Below are 22,838 nucleotides of genomic sequence, written 5' to 3'. Positions count from 1 at the left end.
TGCGGTGCGCCTGTGATGTTCTGGGAAGCGGTGAAAGAGGGAGTCTGTTGAGTATTGCCTGGGCCACACCAGCGCTGACCATGTCTAGCAGACACATTCTCTAACTGTGGGCTGGAGCTGGACCAAGGCTACTCAATCTGCCCCATTCAGACCAAAAACCCAATTACATGCCAGGCAAGCCAGGGCCAAGGGCAGCAGGGGTGGGGGTACAGATAAAAGCATGGTGGCAGTGCCAGCCAAGAAGATATGTGGCCATTTCACATAAATATAAGTAGTATACTGTGGGGGTAATAAATCCAACTGCAGTATAAACACTGTATATCAAAGTCCAACTAACATGTCATCCTGCATAACCAAAGCTGAGCCCAAATCTTATTAACCTCCCAGGTATATCATCTTACTGGCAAAGGCAGCCATTAAAAGTCTGCCAAAGCACCAAACGTTTTCCAACGTTTTACATGGGTTACAGCATATTAAAGCAATACCTCATGAGTAGGACAGATCAGCTGTGTCTCAATTCAGGGGCCACATACTAAGAGGCTGCAGTCTAGGACTGCCTAGTCGCGGCTTACAGCAGTGTGCCAAGTACCAAGGCCGGCAAGCAATAAGATGGCCAATGCTTGGATATCACACTTTAACTCCACCAAACAACTAATGGTACACATGTTAGAAGACCAGACTGTCTCATTTCGGTCCAGCGTTTGGAGTCTTGGCAGCCTACGAATTAGGATACAGCTGAAGACTGAATAGAAAATCCACCATCGAGAAATTATGGCAAAATAACCAGGATAAATTACTGCCAACGTTGTACTGATGACATCACTCGTGGCCATCAGAGGATGGAGCCCCAGTATCAAGGTCCCGCTGATACAAGTCAATCCTGAATTTTCACAGAATTTCAGTCATCATAAAAGTAAATAAAACCATATTTACCATGGAAATTAAAATGTTAACGAAACTCAGTGTTATAAGAGCTAGCTTAAATGTTGATAATAATAATAATTTCAATTAAGTCCATTTTCGATCGACTAAAATGGAGAGGCGGGATTGATGATCTATACTGCAGGCAGAGACCAGGAGCGATCATTATGGTTTGGCTTCACTTTTGGGGACCTGTCCCGTCGTCCACACTATGTTGTAGTTTAATTCACAAAATAGTAAACACATTTTTATACAGACAAATCATTGGAGTGGAAGGATCCATGCCGGCCCATGAACTCGGTAGCCCTTTGCCTCAGTACGGCCACTGGCCACTGTGCACCACAGACGAGCTGGCCTGAATAAACTCCCACTGTCCACCACCGATGGAGTGTCCAGCTCTGCCTAGTGGTGCCCACAGCAGCCCTCACATACTCACGCGGAGCAAACACATCCTTGACCGACAGGCAGAGCTGAAAGGCGTTTCATCCCGCCATTTTGTAATGTAATTAACTTCTCTCTGTCCATGTCGAGCCAAAGCGTAAACCTAGCATGGAAATTAAATAAACACAGGGGGCACAAAGGACAAACAGCTCATTTCCTTTAATACCGCAATAAAACTCCGGCCCGTTTTGATTGCAAACACCAGCTCTCACATTGCGCTCAAGGCCTGATTATGAGATTTGATTCCTGAAGAATGCCACTTTGAATCTAGGCCAAGTGCTATGTATGCTATCCCTAAGCTAAATACAACAACTGTCTATTTCTAACACAGTCACCATCAGTTTAACTCAACCCACTTATACCTGAAGCACAATCACCTCAGAACCCTGATTGTTCTGAGACTGAAACTAAACTACTGGTGAGAACGTTGTACTTCGAACAATCCAGGTGAAGTGAAGAACCATGGAGGAGAGGATCAAAGTGGAGTCATGGAGTAAATTAATACTGGAACTCTAAGCCCTAAAGTCTTCTTCCTTTATTTAATAAACCAGCAATGGCCCCAGCTGAGGTCCAAGGTTTATGAGGTTGTTTTCAAATACCAATTAGGCATGGGGCACTGCTGCAAGCTTGTTTTATTTTTCCGTGATTTGGTTTAATAAGCTCCTAAATACTCTTCTGTCCTACTGTTTACACTACAGCTTCAGGAATATGAAAAGACTCAATGAAAATAGAAAGGTAAGAGACAGGGGAAATGGCTTTAGCATTAGTTAGCTCATAGTATGGCGCTGTTTGGTAACCCTGGTGATACAAAGGGGTTAGAACACACACTGATCACAGGTTAAGATCTGGAATAAGATGTTAGAGAAAGAATTGATGACTGGCTGGTCTGGGTTTTGATTTATTCCTACAGTCTAACTTTCCCTCCTCTCCTCTGTTGGTGATCTCTAGCACACAAGCATGTTGACCTTTCAAAAGTCTAACACACGTGTACATCCGCCTCAGTCTGGCCTTGTAAACTAGATCTCTATGTTTTCTAAATAGCATGAGTGGAAATCTGGAATTTTTTTCACAGTGTTTACTGGATCCGAATGTTTTCCCTACAAACACAACTGACCTTGTTTATGAAGGAGAGGAATCTGCGTTTTTTTCCCAGTCTGTGTCAGTTAACACCACATTCTGGCCACCGTTTAGAGAACCACAAGTACCCACTTACCTGCAGAGCACTGGCAATAAAATATTTACCAAGGGAAAGATGTGAAAGAAAAATCACCAGGTTAATCACTAACTGCCAGTAAATATACATGTTTTCTCCTGAATTCTATCATGGTGGCATGGTTTTGGAATAACTTTGAAAATAATGTGTACATACTTTTAGAAAGCTCTAAATCTCTATTCCTTAATATTAAAAAGGTAATTGCGTTCCTCAGAAATATTGTTTTGTAGATAAAGAGACTGTTGGAAAAAAAACATTATTTTGCCATTCGCTGTAACACAAATGGCCAATAGGTTTGTTTAAGATGAGGACGGACCTGCAGCAGCAGGCGCTCGAAGGCCAGGCAGGAGTCCCAGCGAGGAAGGTCGGGGTGGCGGAGTGTCTGGGCCGTGGCCAGGCCCAGCTGGAGCAACCCGCAGTGACTCTCCAGAGCGCCCCAACTGCTCCGAAACAGCTGCGTGTAGGAGCACAGCTGCTCGGGGGTCACACGACCTGCAAGGAGAGAAGAAGACACTGTTCAAATTTTATGTCGTCAAAAAATCATCAATCAACATTGGCAAAAGCTCATCACACAGTATATAAAGGCCCCCAATTGTACTCTGTATACTCAAACACATGCAAGAACAAATACACAATAATTCCTCCTGATGGGAAGAATGGAGTGTGAAAACAGAACAAATAGACAACCTTTTCCCAAGCATAACAGCCTTTTTAATAACTATCATATACTCAGTTTAGGGAAGAGGGGGGGATGACTGATACCAAAGCAGACAATAATATTATCTTAATGAGCAAAAAGATCCCCAGGCTGAGTGAGAGCACAAGCCGTGCAGTGGTGTGTATGTGTGTGAGTGTGGCTCTGCCAGCCAGGAAGCAATACCCTTTATATGTGCACGAGCAGGTTGACAGTTAGTCAGACTTTTCAGTGAAATGTTTATATGAGTCACAGTATATGACTAAACATCACTGAGACTATATAAAAATGTGTGCGTGCATATAGCCGAGGTGCAGCAATACAGATAGGAGCTCTTAGCGCCCTTCTTAAGTGTGACTAATACTGTAAATCAGAGATGTATTATTTATAAAAGGCACCAGAAAGAGGTTGGACTCCTCACACCATTTATGAACACCCTCCCTTGCCCCGCCCTTCCCACGACGATTCACATAGACACAGGAAGAGCGGTGTAAAGGCTGTAAGGCCTAAAGGGGGGTGTGTATGGTGGCCTGGAGGTACATGGGGCTGTGTCAGGGGCTGGGATAGAGAGGGGGCACATTAACTCCCCATAAAGCCCACTTCTTCATGTTGATGTTCTGAACCAGCACCAGATGTGGGAGTATTTCCTGTTGGACTACATGGCCAGTGTTTTCTTTAGCGAGGCCAAACACATGACTAGAAGAGAAACAGACAGGCAGGATGAAAAATACAGCGGAAAGCTTCATATTACTAAATACAATCTGGAATCAAGGCACATAAAATGGAAAGAAAACAATTTTTGTACTGTAAAAGTGGATCTACATTTGTGAAATATTTTCCAAAAGGAATCATCCAGGGAAGCGAGTAAAACTAATATTCACAATGGCTGATAAGTAAATCCCACAGCAAAACAGATTCCTGCAAGTCCCCTATTGAGAAACTTATTTTCCAAAGTTAGCTGAAAGATTCAGTGTGTTGAGTGGAATTTCAGGGGGGAAACAGAAGAAATGTCTACAAAAGGGAGTCAAGTTTCAAGTATTTCTAAAGAATAAGCTTCAGTCCAGAAATATTCCAAATCCTGAAAAGCTTTATTGTGAACAAATCCAGCCATAAAAACTCACGGCAGTTGGAACCATGGTTCACCGAGCTTGATGTGCCAACCATAATTTAGAACCAGGAAAAAGGTCCAAAGCCAGAGCCAAGCATAATTTCACCTGAGATGAGGCAATGAGAACGGTGCAGTGTATGCCAAATGTGATCAGACTTATATAGACTGGGGAAATGTTTAAGAAAATACTGAAATAAGAACTCACAACAATAAAACCTGTTCTCCATTACACAATCAAACAGCCCTTCCGAGCCTTAGCTCTTATCTATGTCACTTAAGTTCCCTTGAAAAGTTCTGTGATTCCTCAGGCATCTTGCTGCCAGATGCAAAATGAAGCTCAGCTGAGCTCTGGTTTCATAGTAGAGTGTTTCTGGAGTTGAGTAAGAAGCAGGACTGGAAAGGTTTTAATTCTTAGACTAATAAATAAGAGAGTACATGTAAGAAGACAATGTACTTCGATTTAATCAATTGAATTATGTACAGACAGGGAACTGTAAGTGCATTTAATAACACGTTTAATGGCATGTTAAAAAACTGTGTGTGTGAAGCATAATTGTTTCTGTTACAGTAAGATGTTCGACTTCTCTGTTTTGTTCAACAGCTGTGGTAGAAGAAGTAGTCAGATACTTAACAATACAAACATTACAAAAGTACTATTTGAAAATATTAAACATGCATTCAAAACTTCACATAAGTAAAAGTATTTAAGTAATATCAGCACAATGTAGTAAAGTATGATAAGTAAAACTACTCCTAGTGGAGTAAAATGTTTAACTATTCAATCTGATATTTTTGGATTATCATTACAACTGCAGAGATGTGTACAGTATGTTATATTTAACTGCTGTGGATGTATATCAATAGGTTGAACTCATTTAAGTGTTCATATACTGTTGAGTAGTATATTCTATAGCAAAGCATACGTCAGAAGCAATATGTCTGTTTTCAGCTTTGTGAGGATGCATTTTCGGGCTAATCCAAGGCACTTTGGATTAGCCCGGCATAAATCATATATTTTATATTTTGTCAAAATATAAAATAACAGTTAGTCCTTCATTCTATACCACACATTCAGCATTAACACATCTGGAGATACATGGTTTAGACAAGTAACTGACGCTGTCAGACAATTTCAAAATTAATTTCAATTGAATATGTAGTGGAGTATGAAGTTGCAAATATACCAATACTTATGTTGAGTACGAGTAACTCATATGTGTTCTTAAGTTCAGAAATGGAGTTACCGTCCACTACTGATACTATACAGTATAATACAGTGTTTGTCTTGACAAACGTGAACCCTTTCCCCATTTTAATGGTCCTAGAAGTGAATTTATTGCAGGGGCAGCAATAAAACAAATCACATTTTCAGTCCCATGCTATAAACTGTTGGAAGGTCTTGTCCATTTCAACCTGATGTGCAGAAGTGGCAATTGAGGCTTGGCCACGATCAAAGTCCTGAACAATGCAAAAAGGGGCAGGGGCCAACAGTGATTTAGTCCCGTTACTGGAAGATGACTTGCATTCGAGGTGCACAGGGTTAGTCAGAGGCTAAGTGATGTCTGCTGTCAGCGTGGAGCCGAGTGGTGACCTGCCTCAGCAGCTGGACAGACTCACAAGTAATTCTACATGGATGGGGGACACAGGAAGGCTGAGAGATTTTTATTTATGCAGTCCAAGAAGAGGAAAGTCTTGGAACTTTTATTTGTGGATGCATGCTGGGGCCCCTTTCAGTACTGTACTGTGAAGAATTGGGAGAGCCAAGGGTAACAGGGCAGCTACATCGCCAAAATCTGTGGTTTCACTTCAGTTAAAATGCATGTAAATGACTTAAGGGTTGAAATTTGAGTACAGTTGCTGGCCCAAGTTTTGATGGTCACGAATTCGGACCTTTTTAGTGTTATTTTCTTGTTTTGGTACAGTTGTTGTGTTGTATACTTCTAACATAGAAGTCAAAAGCCATTCCAGCACCTCTGTGACTGTTCATAGGTGCAGCATTAGTTCATTTAAATGCTAATATCAATATGCTATCAATGAAAATGCTAACATGGAGACCTTAAAAAAGGTTGCCATGCGAGTAAACATTATTTAGCATATGCAGCGTACGTACAGCTAAGACTGATGTGAATGTCCTTAGGTTTGCAGCGATTTGGTAGGAAACAAAAGTGTTGGACATAATTAAATAATAACCCTGAAGTGCGAAAAGTTATCTCAAATAACCATAAAGGAAACATTTTATAGCAATCTAGTCAAACTACGAATTTGAAAAAGTCAAGGGCTAAATCAGTTTAATAGCTGTTGTGGTATTTCAGTTTGGATCATTGCAGGAAACCGACCAATGGAACAACATTGCTATCCTAAAAGCCAACTGTTGGCATGTCTAACATCCTGTGTTTGCATGAGGTATGTGTTCATGTCACCATTCAAAATAACAAAGTAGTACATCAAAGACACTAAGTTCTTATAAGCACTAATAGAGCTGGGCATTTGACCAAAACATGTTCTCAAGATAAAAAATGTCATGTCAGTCAAGTCCGATAATTAGTACCGTAATTGTTGATCCTGATTGAAGGTTGTATTTTGTAAAATCTTCTTTACAAGTGGATTATGACGCATATTTTACAAATCTGTTGGAGAACATTAGTACCAGCTATGTGTTATACATCCTCTCCGTGCTTGCACAATGCATAAACGACATATATTGAACTTTATTTATATTGCTGTTGATGAATAATTATTGATATTGTTTGATCACTAAGCCCTAATCACAAATAATGTCTGATTTGAGACCTGTTCTTTTATTCATAAATGTAAAAATCGATGTGAGCGGTTTAGGAGTGACTTAAAATGTGATACTGCCAAATATGTAACATGATCAGTGTGCATCATATATATCTCTAAAAAATGTCTAATTAAAAGACATTAATAATTTCATCATAAACTGACCGTAAAAGTCCCAAAATATGTTTAATATTGGCATGATTCTTTAACATCAAGAAGAAAAGCCTCGAATAAAGTATTAGATGAAGTGCAAAAGCATTTTTAAAGAAACACAATAAATGCTCATTTGAATCTAGAATGAAATTACACTATTTCATTGCCCTAAATCTCAAAAAAAGATTGCCCTAAATCTCAATAAAAAAAAAATGAATACAATCCCTGCTGTGAAAACTCCTAGAGCGCACCACAGGAAGAGAGGTCCTGACAACACATCTCATTTACACTGTGCTATCAGTGCAAACAGTACACACACAAACTGTATAAGCTTGTGATGCACGCATATGTAAACACACACATAAACACACGCGCAGATGGACAGATAAAAGCACGTTTACGGACGATGAAACCAAAGCTGTCTAACTTATTGCCCGCTAAGAGCAAAAACACCCAAGATAAACACTAAATGGACTCTGCACAGCCACATCTTTACACACACACACACACACACACACTCTCTCGCTCACACATACAAACACACTGCGAGAGAATTTCATCATCCCATTGTGCTATGGGAAACCTAACAAGTCAAACTCCCGCTCGGAGAAATTGATTATTTTCTCTGTCTCTCTCTGGATGATTCTATCCTGTTGTGATGAAAAGGAGCCAAGTTGGGTCAGTGTGTATGTGAGAAGGCTAGGCTTGTTGTAGATACTGTATTTCCTAACCCACTCACTCTGGTTTCTAACCCACCAGAGTGAGAATGTAGGGTGGAAAATTCTACTCTCCTCAAGATTGAGTGGGCACTGAGAGAGCAGACAGGTATTAACGCTAAGCGTTTTGTGTTACTGGGCTCAGCCTGTTCTCCAATGAGCAGAGCATGATGGATTGAGATCTCGGCTGGTGGTACTGGTGGGTAGGGATGGGAACTGTGTGGGGGTGCGCCAGGAGCTCAGGGGACTTTGTGGAGTCTGGTCCTCTGCCAGTGGGGTATAATGGTTCAGTGTATGTGAGGAGTTTGACGCTGGTCTCACTCCCCCCACTTTTCTCTTTTTCTCTCTCTCGGCAAAGACATTAAGTCAACACGCTGTCAGTCAGCAGGCGGGAGCAGTTTTCATGCTACACCTTCTTCATCCCTTCTCACTTTTACTGTCCCTCCAATCTCTCTGTTATTTTTACTTTCTACGCTCTTGTTGTTGTGGATTTCTCGCCCTGAATTAGAAGGGCTGCTGCTGTTTAGCATGAATGTGTGAAAGTGTATGTAGTTGCTTGGCAGGGTGTGAGTGTCGTGTGCATATGTGTGTGTGTGTGTGTGTGTGTGTGTGTGTGTGTGTGTGTGTGTGTGTGTGTGTGTGTGTGTGTGTGTGTGTGTGTGTGTGTGTGTGTATGTGTGTGACCTCCAACATAACAACCTGGTTGTTAAAAGAGACAAGACCTTTTTTACCGCTAAGATTATAGGAGCCAAGGGACCACAAGGCCCCTCCCTTTTAACATCCCCTTTCAGTCAGATGCTAACCTGCGTATAAGTCCGATACCTGTGTGTGTGTTTATGTACATGCAGTTCATCCATTACTTATGCGAGTCAGAGGGTTAGCATTAAGGTGAATGTGCACAAGGGCAGGGTACAAGAGTGCATGTAATGACTTTATTTGTGCGTGCCTACACATATTTTTATCCCTGGCTTCAGCCCCTTTGCTTCATTAACAGACAACAAAAGTTTTTGAAAGCAGCATGTGTGCGCAGGAGCATGTGTGTGTGTGTGTGTGTGTGTGTGTGTGTGTGTGTGTGTGTGTGTGTGAGTGTGTGTGTATGGGTGCGTGTCAAAGAGCCAACATGTGGTTCAGATTTCCTCTGTGGCCACATGGGCAAATACACAGCAGAGATCCTGGATCTCAGTAGGAGGCGCTATGGTTCTGCACTAAAACACTGCAACACTAACATGAACTTGTCTCCAAGAAAAATACCTTTTACTCATGTTATTCAACTTGAATATTTATTTATTTTTAGTTCCTGTATTTGTGTGAATTTGTGTTTCTCTATGAGAAATAAGATGAGAACTCTGCATCTTACCCATGCTCATCTTGATTGGCAGCTTCTCCTTACTGGCCGCTTCCACCAACTGCCGCCGGACCTCCATCACCCCCTCTTTTTGTTTACTGGTCAGCATGGCCTCCCACAGTGACTGTGCTGCAGGTGACCTGAGAGGTAGAACAACCAAAAAGGTCAGCATGGGGAAAAACACAGTAGTAGGAGTTGTGTGATTACTACCAAGCAAAACAACTGTTGCTATTCATGCCGTCTGCTCAGAGCACGCGGGCCTCTGAATGTAAACACATGGACGTGATTGAGAGCTCATCTCTGTGATTGAGAGCCTGCTGGCCAGGGAGTGGTGACTCCCCGATGGGACCACGAACAGGAAAAAGCTGAAATTAGCGGAGGGAACATTAGGAATGTTCTCAGTCCACCTAAAGTGTCCGTGTGCCAACATTCCTCTGGACTTCTCAGAGCTGTCCTTACATCAATGACACAGCAAGACAGTCTGGAGACCAGGGCTCCTCATGATACCATCTCAGTCCCTGGTCTCATTATCTGCAAGGTTATGAAACACTGTGATCCACATCTCTGAAGGGAGACTGAAGACAAGGCATGTGTGTAAGACCATTACCATCTGCCATGAGCAGTGAAACAGCCCTTAGTCTTTTCATGAGAGAATCAAAGAGTGGCCCTGAGGACCTTCACCATCATTAACTTCACAGAAAGTGACACTTTTTCTTATAAAATGTTCCCTTAATCTGAATTCAAGCTATGATCATATTTTACTGCTCTGTCTGTTTTTACTCTTGAATTTCTTGTCCTGATAAAAAGCCACTGCCACTTATCCGGTCTACATCTCTCTCTCTGTCTCTGCCTCTGACAGCTACACTGAACAGCTGACATGATCTCCTCTGTTCTCTCAGGAGTGACCAGACACTCTGAATAGAAGGAGACAAAGAGAGCAAAGGAGGTAAGGACAGAGAGAGAGGGAAGGTAGGAGGGAGCTCGTTGACAAATCCACTTTGTTTTTCTTTCTTTCTTTTTTTAAAACTTTTTTCTTCTCTCGCCTTTTCTGCTTTCTAACTGCTGCCATGTGTTTAATATCAGATGTAATCTGTTCCAGACCTTGGGCTGGGGCTAGATGGGGAGGAGAGGGGCTCACACTGGGACGCCCGCCATCTTCACACTAGAGCCAGACACAAAGAACGGCAAACACAACTCACCTCAGGACTCACCTCAGTGTAATGTTAAGGCAGATCATGGTAGAAAAAACTTTTTGGGGAGAAACAAGACAATAAATCTGGTACTTTGTGACAACCTGTTTGTTTGCTTAAACTGTGATTAAGATGTGAGTAATAAGTACTTCACTGCAGCTATTACTCAAGAGCTACGACATGGTGTCACTTTGGGAAAAATACTCCAGTTAATCCAACAGAACAACATCTCCCATGTATTTGGCGCTTTTATACAATTACGCAAATCAGAAAGTCCCACATATTTGTCATGGCTGAAACAGTGTGCCTTGACCAGCAATGTGTGAGCAGCAGTGTGTGTGTGTGTTTGTGATTGAGGATGCTTTAACCATGCATCTGTATATGTTTGCACACAACCCTGTGCATCTGTGTGTTCGTGGAGGAAGGAGACCCTGTGTCAATGAAATATGGTTCTCATTTGGCTCCTTGCGCACACTATGGCCTCCCTGCTGGCCTATTCCCCTGACGCTTTCCGTGGGCCATTTGGTCAGACGAAGCCGAGGGGGGGCGTAAAGCTGCGCTGAGGGGTGAGGTTTATACTGGCAGGGTGTGAGACAGGGTCCATAACCAGCCGGGGACCTTGCTGAGTAACTACCATACTATGAGAGGGGGTTGGGGCTGTGGGGTGCGTGTGCTTGGCCATCTGCAAGCGTTAAGCGCCGAGTGGCTCTCTCTGCTGAAAAGGCTGCTCGCCTGAAGGGGGCACTCTTGCATTTGACTTTTGAAGCCAGTATAGCCAGTATCCTCTCTGACATGCTCAGACAGGGTGAGTGAGAGTGTCAGGAGACATTGGCCATTTGTGGACAAACTGAATTCCACTAGATTTGTGTGCGTATGCTAATGTTTGTGTGTGTGTAGGCAGGTAAGCACCACATACTGTAACTTGAAGGGAGATGTGCGTATTACGTGAAAGAATGTCCACATATGTGTCTGTTTAAGTGTTGAAATACCTCTGGCCCTGTCCAAGTCATTAATGAGTGTTGGGGGTGAGGAGGGGGACAGTGTTCCTGGAAGCGAATGAGGCAGAAGAAAAGAATGGCTCAAACTGTTCTGACTCAGAATTTCTTCAATTTACTCCCTATTCCGGTGCCCCCTCATCAGCCCCCCCTTCATGTGTACAAACACGCTTCAGAGTTTATTTCTCGACCCTCACTCCCACTGCTAAATTCAGCATTCATGACATGATTCAGAACCGAGTCATGTAACACACACACGATTGATGGATCCCCCTGAGAGGAGTGGAAGAATGTGTCTTTAAATGCTCAGCTCATTCAACTTACTATATTTTTTACATTTTACAGCATTAAGCTGCTCGGGCAGTATTTGTTATATTCGACAGGTTTTTGAGACGTGTGCTTCTGAGATTTGAGATGCGAATGTAATTTTGTTTGTGGTGACTCACACCATTGAAAAATTACATTTAAAAGTTCAGCTCTTTCCAGAGACTGTCCCAGTTTCTCTGTATAATCCACTTAACATGCTGTCGACAGCTTTCATGGGGAATATTTCTACTGAAGAAAGTAACTCCAGTAAAACTTTGAGGTCTGAGAATTATATGGAGGTATCCAGGATATGGTTTCTGAGAAGGCATGTTGCAGTGACTGTTTGTGAAAGTAATTTTTCAAAGCTTGGAGCACTTCAAGTGAAATGAAATCAGATACTATTGAAGTGAGTGTTGGCAGAAATCTCATGAGTTAATATCTTAAAATGTCAGGAGTTAAAAGTTAAACTCTCTGCATAGTCAAACTCAAGGTTGTCATCTCCACAGGGATATCAGGGACATGTCCTCCTCACTTCTGAAAATTGTATTACTATACCCCAAACCTTCATATCTCTAGGTTGAACTTTTTATTTAAAATGTGAACATCGTCATAATTTATTGTCAAGCCTCAATAAAAAGGAATAGATAACATTTTTAATACGCTCATCTTCAGGCATTAGATTGGAGCAATTAGCTTAGCAAGGAGCGTTAACTTTTTTTTTACCTGGATAGCGGTGATGGGGTTGTGAAGGCCTGTATGAAGCATGAAAGGAGGACCTACAACGCAACTGAGTGCTGAAACTAAAACCACTAAAATCTTTCAAATCAAATAATCTAATGTGTATTTTTATTTAAGAACATTTACTCTGCTCATTCGAGAAATCTCTGTCTGCTTGTGAACGCATATCGCGAGAACCATTACTTGTCAGCTTCCCAGTTAATATGTGTATTGTTAAGGATCCATGTAAATTGAAGTTGGTGGTACTTGGACATGTGATTCATGATTTGGAAATGTTTGCAGTTGTGTTTCCCTGAAACCAAACCTTACTCCCAGCTTATCCGGTTGCCCTCATCTTGTTGTATACATCCGAAAACTTAGATAGCAGAGCAGCTCACAGTTCATAACTATCTGACACCACTTCTCTGTTTGTCGGCATCTGTACAACATGACACAACCACAAACTACAGCACTCCCCAGTGCATGCTAATGTAACCTTAATGCGATAGAGCGTGTCTAATGCCACACTCAGCACACTGCATAAACCAGCCTGTAATTTGTTTCCCAATGCAGATGATTCAGATGATCGGAGTATTTTCCGACAAGCCTACATAGAACAGAAACAACCAACTAGAATTGTGCAAGGTCAGCCCCATTCCTTGCTGACGTAATTTATGGAGTGTCTTTAACGGGGCCAAAAACACTGCCGGGTTTCCTGTAAACATCCCAATGTAGAACAGGACATTACATGAGATGGAAAGGGAGAAGTGGACCAAAACCAGACCTGGCCTTGAGTGTCTGTATGTCCTGGCGAGAGGGACAAATGACCTGATGGATTTATGGAGAAAAAAAAAGGAGGAAGAGGAGTTCTGCAGGAAGAGAGGAAGGGAGGAGAGATACACAAGAAATAAACTCAAACAAACCAACACAGATGTAACAGGAGCTCTGAATGGCATTATTCAGTGATGACTCCATGTATCGTTCTAATAATATGTAAAATACATTATTAAAATCCGTTGTGACTACAAGTTAGATTTTGAAGGAAAGAACACAGTTGATAATGAAATTTAAAGAAACCCTTTAACATTCCATGTGTTAATTAAAGTATAGATGTATCATTACACGGCAAACTTACATTTACATTTATGCATTTTGAATGACAGTTTGGAAAAACTCTCTCCGTCTGTCTGTATCTCCAGCACTGTTCATCCTTAAACTTGGCATGTGTATTATTTAAGGTCCAGGAATGTGCACAGTCATATTAGTGCGGACACGTGATACTTCCATACTAATAAACTTGGTATAAACAGGTAAGCAGCTCTTTGTGCAGCAGTGGTGGTGCAGCTTCAGGGTTCTGTGGACTGACTCCTGCAGGTCTTTACCTACTCAATTTCTATGGTCAGTTTTACAGTTTCTTTCTTACAGGCCAAGCTAAGAACCCGTTCCAGACAGACAGGTTTTAAACAGGCACTGCACTAGTTTGAAAAAGTGCATAACATTTGATGTTGGCTCCAATTGTAGAATACAGATGTGAAATAATGTCAGTTATTCCAAAAATATAGGCAGTTATACAGGAGTCTCTTCCTTCCCTTATGTGTCTTGGCTTCTTTAACATTTCAAATAAAACCCAGCAGCAGAGGCTCTTTGAAGAAGTTGGACTGGCAGGTGTACGGTGCTGTCTATTGGGGAGTTTTATCATCTCACTGAGTAAATGTGCACACGCTCTTTTGTAAGTCTACGTTGTGCAGTGAAAATCAAATCACAGAGCAGATGACAGTACACAGGACTAAAGTCCTAATGGGAGCATGGTGACAACGTACATGTTAATCTACATGACTGATGTGCTGTGGCTTTCAAAAAGAGATTCGTTCTGCAGTGGAGGTGAAAACTGAATTAGGCAGCAGAAGAATGAGAGACGGTATCATAGACATACCAGGGGACATCATGGAAATCTGAAACACTTGTGGCTATAAGCTGCACTTTTTGACTGATAAAAACTCTCTTTTGCAAACAACTGAAGCTATGTTTGACCTCTGGGCTAGGCAGATATAATCACTTGTCACAGTGATTATATCTTAGATGAAAGTCTCCTGCAAAAACACACAAATATGCCTCAGAGGGGGAACGGTGAAGGCTTCCACATAAAACTGTGACTATTTTAGCTTGAGCTTCACTCTTTGCGGCAAAAACAAAAAAACAACACGAGCAAAATTGATTCTTACTTAGGAATGGCAGTTTTATTCGTAAAATGAAAAGACACTTTTCTGTGGGCATGACAACCTCTTCTTACTGTGGATTGAAACACACAAACACACACACACACATAAGACTGCACAGCTCTCCTTGTTAGGACTTTGCATTGACTCCATTTATTGTTGACAGCCTTTAACCAAAAGATTATCCCTAACCCCCCTATGACCAATTCATGCCTAACCCTAACCTTAAACTAACTATGATTCATATATTAACCCTCAGAAATGTTGTTGTGCCTTACACACACACACACACACTGTGTAAAGTTATTGCTTTTTCACAGACCAAGATTTATCACAGCTACTGTAAGGAACAAGTTTTCAGCCGGTATGGGAGATCATGTGATCAGTAAGTAATGCAAAGATTTTGAGTCTATAAATCACTTGAAAGGCTGTATCTTCAATCAACTGTTTATGCCACTGTTCACCATAAGTATAGAAGGGCAAAACTATCTCTACCCAACAAGGAACCACCACAGACAGAATGTGGCACCTCTTCAAACCCTCTTCTTCATTGTTGGCGGTGTAAAAACAGGGTTGGCAGTTTTCAGTTGTCTGTCATTTGCCCTCTCATTTCCACACTCTACTTTCTCTGCTTCTTTTTGTTACTTTTCCCACACGGCCTCAACACAAATAAGTGTGCACGTCGTTTTATCCATGCTCATATTTCCCAGCTGGGACAGAAATAGGTGTTTTCCCTCCCTGGTGCACACGCAGGATCTGCTAGGCAGATCTGAGGAGATGGCAGCCTTGCAGTGTTTTCTCATGGCAGGGTGCGGTCACTCTTTCTGCCTGGCTCCGACTCAGCAGCTCCTGAGGCAGACCCAGAGCACCTTGGCCACCCGTACTCGGTTCTGCCCACATGCACACACTCTCCTCACCACAGGTTTCAAGGTCCAAGGCAGCCAGATGATGGGGGTGCAGGGTTCAGTCTGACACTAAGGGAAACTTGGTGCCCTCTGCCAATGGGGTTCAGAAGTCCTACTCAGGATTAAAAGGACTGTGCAGCCAAATACAGCAAATGACACAGACTGGGCTGGATCGGACCTGACTATAAAACACACGTACACACAAAAAAACACTTCCACAGGCACTTTCATCCTTCTACATACAGAATGCATAATGCACATCCAGGTACTATCACGAGTACGAGTAGAGAAACCAAAATCCTGCACAGATGTGTGTGTGTGTATGCGCGCCCACACATCCACACACAAAATACACGTTCTCTCTGGCATGATTACTAAAACCACACAGTCAAAGTCAAGTTGTCGGATCAGGAAAATTCACACCAGGTTATGAAAGACAATACGACAGTAATTGCAAAGTAAGTGTGGGGTCTTGCAGGGAGAGCTAGAATCAACAACCACCCACAGAATGTTTAAGACATGGTAATCTTTAAAAATATCCTGGAATTACTGAAGGAAATATCATACAAAAGGTCCAAATTAGGTCCCTACCTAATATTTTAAAGGCTTGAGTCGGTCTATATAACAAAACCTATCAAAACACGCTGTGGGTTTAGGCTAAAAATAGTTCAACAAATCATAGGTGTATAAACAGGCAGCAGAAGGGGAGTTATTACATAGACAATCAAACCACACAGAGCCAGGGTCTAGTGTTTTGCACAGCTCACATCATGCAAAGAAAACAGTCCCTTTTAGAAACGTGTACTTTGGTGTATTTTGTAGAATAAGGGGAGATTAATGCTTTAGGAAAGAACACCTCTAACAACATGCATTTACAGAGCCCTGTCTTGAACATATCAGGATGATTGACATAGACTCTGACCGTGGCGAGCTGTACACTTGAAGGCATTTAAATGAAGTGGGAACTCTTGGCTCAGTTCTTGCTGTGCCTCAGCAGCACTTCAATCTCCCAAACATCTGTGATAAGGCTCAACTAGGCCATCTGCTCAGAGATAGCACAGGCAATAACGCTCCCACTGATCCCGCCGGCCCCGATTAGACATGTACGCCGCACAAGCACAGCACCCACCGCAGGACTTACCACACGTCTTCATCTATCTGTCTCCCTGCACCTGCTAGAGCTTGTGTACTAGATCTAGATCGGTCATTTAATGTTCTAAGATGCGTGTGCGTGTTAAAGTGTGTTTCTTTGGCTGAGGCTCTTCATATTTGGTGAAAACATCTGGATCAATGATTGCAAACATTAAATGCTGGGAACTCGACATCTGCTCAGAACCGTTGTCTTTTATCCTTCATCATCATGCACGTAACTCTTTCCAATAGACAGACAGTGAGAGAAGAGAGGCTTGTTCGGCCACCAAAAGGCCTACAAAGTCAAAACATTTGATCCATGTACAGAAACTACTCACCTGTGGTTGTATTACCAAGACATTTAGCACTAAAATAACTTGAGATAAGCATTCATGTGTGTGTTAGGTATTTGGTTGACGTGCCCCATAATTGACCCCTGCATCTGAGGGTCAGTGCAACCTCCCCCTGGCGGTGCACGCATTATCTGCTACTGTACAAGCTGTCTAAACAGCACTGACTAGTGAGAGTTAAACGTGGTTCCAATACAAATGAGCCACCCACCTATCTCAGAACAGGCCCTGCTGCATTCAACGCAGTGTATGTCTGAGCCTGATCATGAACTCAAAGCGGTCAAAAATACTGCATGACAGCTCCAGCCACAAAACTCTTCTTCTCAGTCAAAGTCTTTTCCTCCTGTAACCACATGAAGGGGCAAAGCGGGAGCGGAACACATGATGTCGAACTAATCCCTGCCATGTACAACAACCCCACCACAGGCACCGAACACGTGCATGTGCACAGCCAAGACTCCAGGCAGACTTCACTGAACCACGGGCACCTACTGCTGGTCATGTGCCACTCAACCCACTCAGTGGGGGATGGGGCTGGGTGGTGAGTGTATCTTTGTGCATAAGTAGGTTGGACCACATGGAGTATGTGTTTAAAAATGTATGTATGTATACTGTGGTCATGTCAGCAGGAGGGATGGGACCTCGGTACAAGTTGGTACTTTGATTTGATGATCTTTTCTGACCTCTGGTCGGAGGGAAATGACAATGTTACATACTTTAAATAGGCTTTCTTCATTCTATACCAATACAACTACATAATTCTTCACAAGTGAATCCACCTTCTGACCTGGACCCGCACTAAAATGTTATGTATTCTTCCTAGGGTCGTGCCCCACCTCATCACAAAATTTCATAGAAATTGGTTCTCCAGTTTTTACATAATTCTGCTAACTTACAAACAGGGCTTAAAAGTTTCCTTTTAAAACCACATTCACATTATCTAGATTATTATTTGGATCTACACAAATTCCTCACACTCATTAATATAAGTCACATGATATTGCCTGACGTGTCTTATTTCTTTCATTCAAAATCTATGAATATTCTCTGAGAGATCGATGAAAATGTTGAAAAACAGCCGATCTCACAGTGTTAAAGACAGTGACAAAACTAAATCACTGGATCCGCCCCCCCGGTCCGGATATGCGCCAACATTTTGTTTTAGTACAATACTGCTGACAAACAAACAAACAAACAGAGACAAAAACATCCCCTCTTTGTCAGCAGTAATACAAATATTTGCTGTGCTAATAAACTAAACTCATAATTATGGACATTTTAATTATAGCTCACTAGAGCAAACACAAGTATAGGGAGAACATGCAGAAACAGCCCAGAAAGGCAGAAACCAGATGGTATATTTGAACCGAGGGCTTCCTTGTTAATATTTTCTTTTGACTCAATTTATGTGGTATCAAATGAATTGTTTGTAATAAGAAAGCAAGACTTTCTGGGACAGTGTACTTATCTGAAGCAGAAACTACAACAGACCTTTTAAGGAGCTAGGTCTTGCCCTCCTAATGGGAAGCGCAGTTATTTTAGCACAAAACTCACCTCTTCTCCCTGGAGGGAACTTTAATATGAAGTGCTTCATGATTGCGTGGAAAAACATTCCGTAATCCTGATTCTAATTATTGATAGGGCAGAGAGAGAAAAGCTGCAACCAAACATGCTCCAGTGTTTTGAATTTCAAAAACCAACCAGGCTCCCCAAAATTGACAAGTTCCATCTATTGGGACTCATATCTTTAAAACACACGGCTTGACCTTGCTATCTGATCATATGTTAAAGGTAAAGTTCACAGAAAAATGGCCTCCATACATCTTGTGTGGTGTCATCTAAGTGTCCAGAAACCCCAAAATTTAAATTTGACTCGAAACTGTTTAATTTACTCTGTGATTTAAGCCTACGGAATGCTAGCGGAAGTAGCAATGCTAACGTGCACACCCCACGTGCCCTTTGGTGAGCGCTTGTGTGCAGTGAATGTGGGTTTTCAGGTGTGCGTGACAACGTGAATGTGGCTACACGAGGATATCAAAGGACATTTAAGCAGAAAAACATGGTGTAAAATTATACTGTTTCGAGTCGAATTGAAACGATGGAGCCTACAAACACTTGGGTGACACCACAGGAGCAGTACGGAGGCATTTTATGTTGTTTTATTTCGTTATAAAAATGTATCACCAGTTACTTAAATTGTATTGGATTTGGCTGCAACTCTGTTTACCGCTGAAACTCCAAAAGTGTTTTCTGGACTCAAGCACTTCCCCCACCCCTCCACCCCGCATAGTGGGGAGTAGATAATGACTGAATTATCCTTTTTCTGTGAACTATCCCTTTAGGTGTCATATTGGGTCTGATATACATAGTGATCTGTAAAGACTCAAGCATTAAATGCATTGCCAAAATACTCTACTTGAAAACGTTAGTGGGGACATATAGATGAGGGTACAGCGCAGACATACAGGTGAAGCAGTGCCGTTGTGTGCATAATAGGGATGGGGGGAAAGATCTATTCAGTTACAAATCGCGATTCTTGTGAATGACGATTTTAAATCGTCATGCTGCCTCCCAAATCGATTTTTAATTTTTTTTAAACATATTTATTGGTTTATACGGGGGGGGATATATGGTGGGGGGGCAACATCACCCCAGAGCATGTTGACCAGCTCTTGTTTTTGCACAAGAATCTAAACATACCCAAGCACTAGCTTTGTATCGCCTACATGCAAACAACAATAGCCTACTTTTTGTTTATTTCAAAGTTTATATTTTAAGTAAACTTTTATTCATTCTATTTAATTTAATTTTTATTTATTGTTTAAAAGTAGCCTAAGTGGCATACATTTCTTAATCTGTCAGTCCCTGCCGATTCCCGTCCCTAGTGCATAATATTATCAATTATGGCGGCTACTGAAATGAATAACCATTCTAGAATTGTGGTCTGTAGAGATGCACTCACTGGTGTTGTGCGAGACAGCCGGGGGCCAGGGTGTTTTGGGAGTGAGGGGTGCGCTGCAGACTGGTGAGCTCCAGCATATCCACCTGTACATCTGTCACATGACCAGGTAAGGGTTGGAGCACGGTCAGAATCTTCTCTGCCAGGTTGTCACCATGGTGACCAACAGCTCCTGAAAACCAAAACGTTGGGAATTTAAAAGACCGAATAGTGGAAATATATGGTAAATGGTTTTGTATTTATATATCGCTTTTCTAGTCTTGATGACCACTCAAAGCGCTTTACAGTACAGTTTTACATTCACCCATTCACACACACATTCATACAGTGCATCTTTTTGCAACACTTTGTTATTCTATGGGGGGCCATTCAGGGTTCAGCATCTTGCCCAAGGACACTTCGGCATGCAAATGGGTCAGACTGGGGATTGAACTGCCGACCTTCAGGTGGGAGGACGACCACTCAACCCCTCAGCCCATATATAGCAACATCAATTTTTGTTGTAGTGTTATCATGTTTTCTCTCATGAATGAAGTTATTTTGTTGATGTGCTCTTATACACGTGTTATCGAGTGCACTTCTGTCCGTCTTGGGAGAGTGATCCCTAACTTGTGACTCTCTCTGGGGTTTTTTTCCCTGTTAAAAGGTTATTTTTGTAGTTCTTCCTTTCACTCGTTGAGGGGTTACGGGCAGAGGATGTTGCACCTTGTTAAGGCATATTGTGATTTGTGAATATGGGCTTAATTTGATTTGATTATGCTAAATAAGGCCCAGATGTTTTGGATTGTAATGTGTTTACAAAGTTTAAGATTGATGGGACACAATCTAGTCCAAGGGTTAGGGACACTTCACCTGTAAGATCCATTGTTCGATCCACAAAGATGATCGAGGCTTTATTGGGGGCTGTTTTCCTTCGACTCTTTGCCTGAGGGTGACTGGCCAGTTCTGCTGCTATGATGCGGCTCATGGGACCTACAGAGAAGCTCTCCTCCTTGGTGCCTGTGGCCTCAAACATCGCATTCAACACCGAAGTCAAGGATTTGATTTCAATCTGCAGCTCAGCAGGGAGGCAGCTCATGTCTACATCGACCAGGCTCCCAAATCTCTTCTTCTCTGGTCGTTTTTCATTGATGGTGTCCAGGTCCGGGCTGAGCAGGGGAAACAGGTGGGCGAACATGGGAGCGAGGAGCAGCTGCTGGGACACGGGGGCGAAGACCACCGGCACATGCATGACCTCCGCCGTGTAGTTCATGTTGCCCATCCACTCGCACAGCTTCTCCTCAAACTGCTCGAACACCGGGCTGCCCTCCATGTCCCCGGTCACCTTGTTGGCGAGCAGGTGGACGGAGTGAGCCACGGCGGTGAAGACAACGCAGTACTGGAAGTGGCTGAGGGAGAGGACGTCTTTGATGACGTCCACCGTCCTCCCCTTCAGCAGCGTGCTCACCACGAACACGGCTTTGGGCTCGTTGGCACCGCAGGCTTCGAAGCTGGAGAACTGCCTCACGTTCCGGGCTCCTGCCTCCAGCAAGGCGGCGGCACCTCCGCTCCAGTGGAGAGCCTCCGCGCACTCGTCGTCCATGAACACCACCGCCTTCTTCACCTTGGACAGCACTTGCTCCCACATGAGCAGCGGGAAGCGGGAGAAGTCCTCCGCGGTCAGCATCCTGCGGGTTAGCGGTGTGTCAGCTACACGCCTGGGAACCGAGGAGCTGTCATCTGCGAGGCGGAAGCAAAACAAACACACGAGTCTCCCAAAGGTGACGTGGCGAGGGGCGCGTCGCAGCATTTACGCGTCACTGTAGAGCCGGATCGTTGCTATGGAGATAAGCAGCATCCAGAGAGCAACTGCCAAGAAGCGCAGAAGACGGTTAAAAAGTGAATTAATATAAATGACTGGGTCGCTATAACTTACTGTCATTATTACTTAAGATTTCTTAAAAATATATACACATATTTTTTCTTGACAGTTATTTATTGGTACCAACAGTTAGCAGTTAGCTTAGTTTAACTGTTGGCTGACCCAGCAGGAGGCAGCTTCTGACCAATGACAAGGCGCTGTCACTTGATGATTCAACGGAAACCACTTGACCTGTCAGACTGGATCACTGTGGCTCATGATCCAACTCTCCTGTTTTCCAACACAACATTTTTCACCCTTTGAAATTAACTGTGTTTACTTTACAATGTTTTGGGAGTTGGACTCTGACGATAAAGTCGAGGAGGAAGGAGAAGAAGACTTGTATCAGGGTAAGTTTTAACAGTCAACAACCAACATGTCCCCTAACATCTGGCACATTCTCTCCACCGTCATTATAAACATGTTCTTAGGTTCACCTAGCTAAAACTAATTTAGTCCTGCAATAAACCCTAGATAATGTTCAGTTTGTGTTTCACAGAGGTGTTGATTTCACTTTTTCAGTTTTAACAGATGTAGTCTGAGTTTTTATTGAACTATATTATAATTAACAGACATGTTTTATACTGCCCAATCCATTTATATGAGTGAGGGTGTGTTACAGTAAATAACAATAAATGTCTGTTGTGCACCACTCCATCCTCCAAAATGATCACACAGTTTAATAAACACCTCTAAATCTATTTTAGTGTGACCGGAACAATATAACCTTAATGGAGAGAGGATTTACTGCAGGAGTCCTGTGTTAGACTGCACTCGTTTTAGTGGATCTGGACCTA

General features: G+C 42.5%; 1 protein-coding gene across 1 annotated transcript in view; it reads right to left on the bottom strand.

Annotated features, from left to right (window-relative positions):
* The window catches only part of scfd2 (sec1 family domain containing 2), an 86,658-nt gene extending 64,770 nt beyond the window's left edge, over positions 1–21,888 (bottom strand). Inside the window, exons 1-4 of the mRNA XM_061078642.1 lie at positions 20,994–21,888; positions 20,145–20,313; positions 9,385–9,512; positions 2,892–3,067 (exon numbers count right to left, since the gene is read on the bottom strand). Coding sequence (XP_060934625.1) covers positions 2,892–3,067; positions 9,385–9,512; positions 20,145–20,313; positions 20,994–21,807 — 1,287 coding nt within the window. The 5' untranslated portion in view covers positions 21,808–21,888. The remainder of the gene's footprint in view (positions 1–2,891; positions 3,068–9,384; positions 9,513–20,144; positions 20,314–20,993) is intronic.
* Positions 21,889–22,838: the final 950 nt, after the last annotated feature.

The sequence above is a fragment of the Limanda limanda genome, chromosome 9 (genome assembly GCF_963576545.1).
Source record: "Limanda limanda chromosome 9, fLimLim1.1, whole genome shotgun sequence".
Taxonomy (NCBI): domain Eukaryota; kingdom Metazoa; phylum Chordata; class Actinopteri; order Pleuronectiformes; family Pleuronectidae; genus Limanda; species Limanda limanda.
This window is presented reverse-complemented; position numbering and strand designations above follow the sequence as displayed.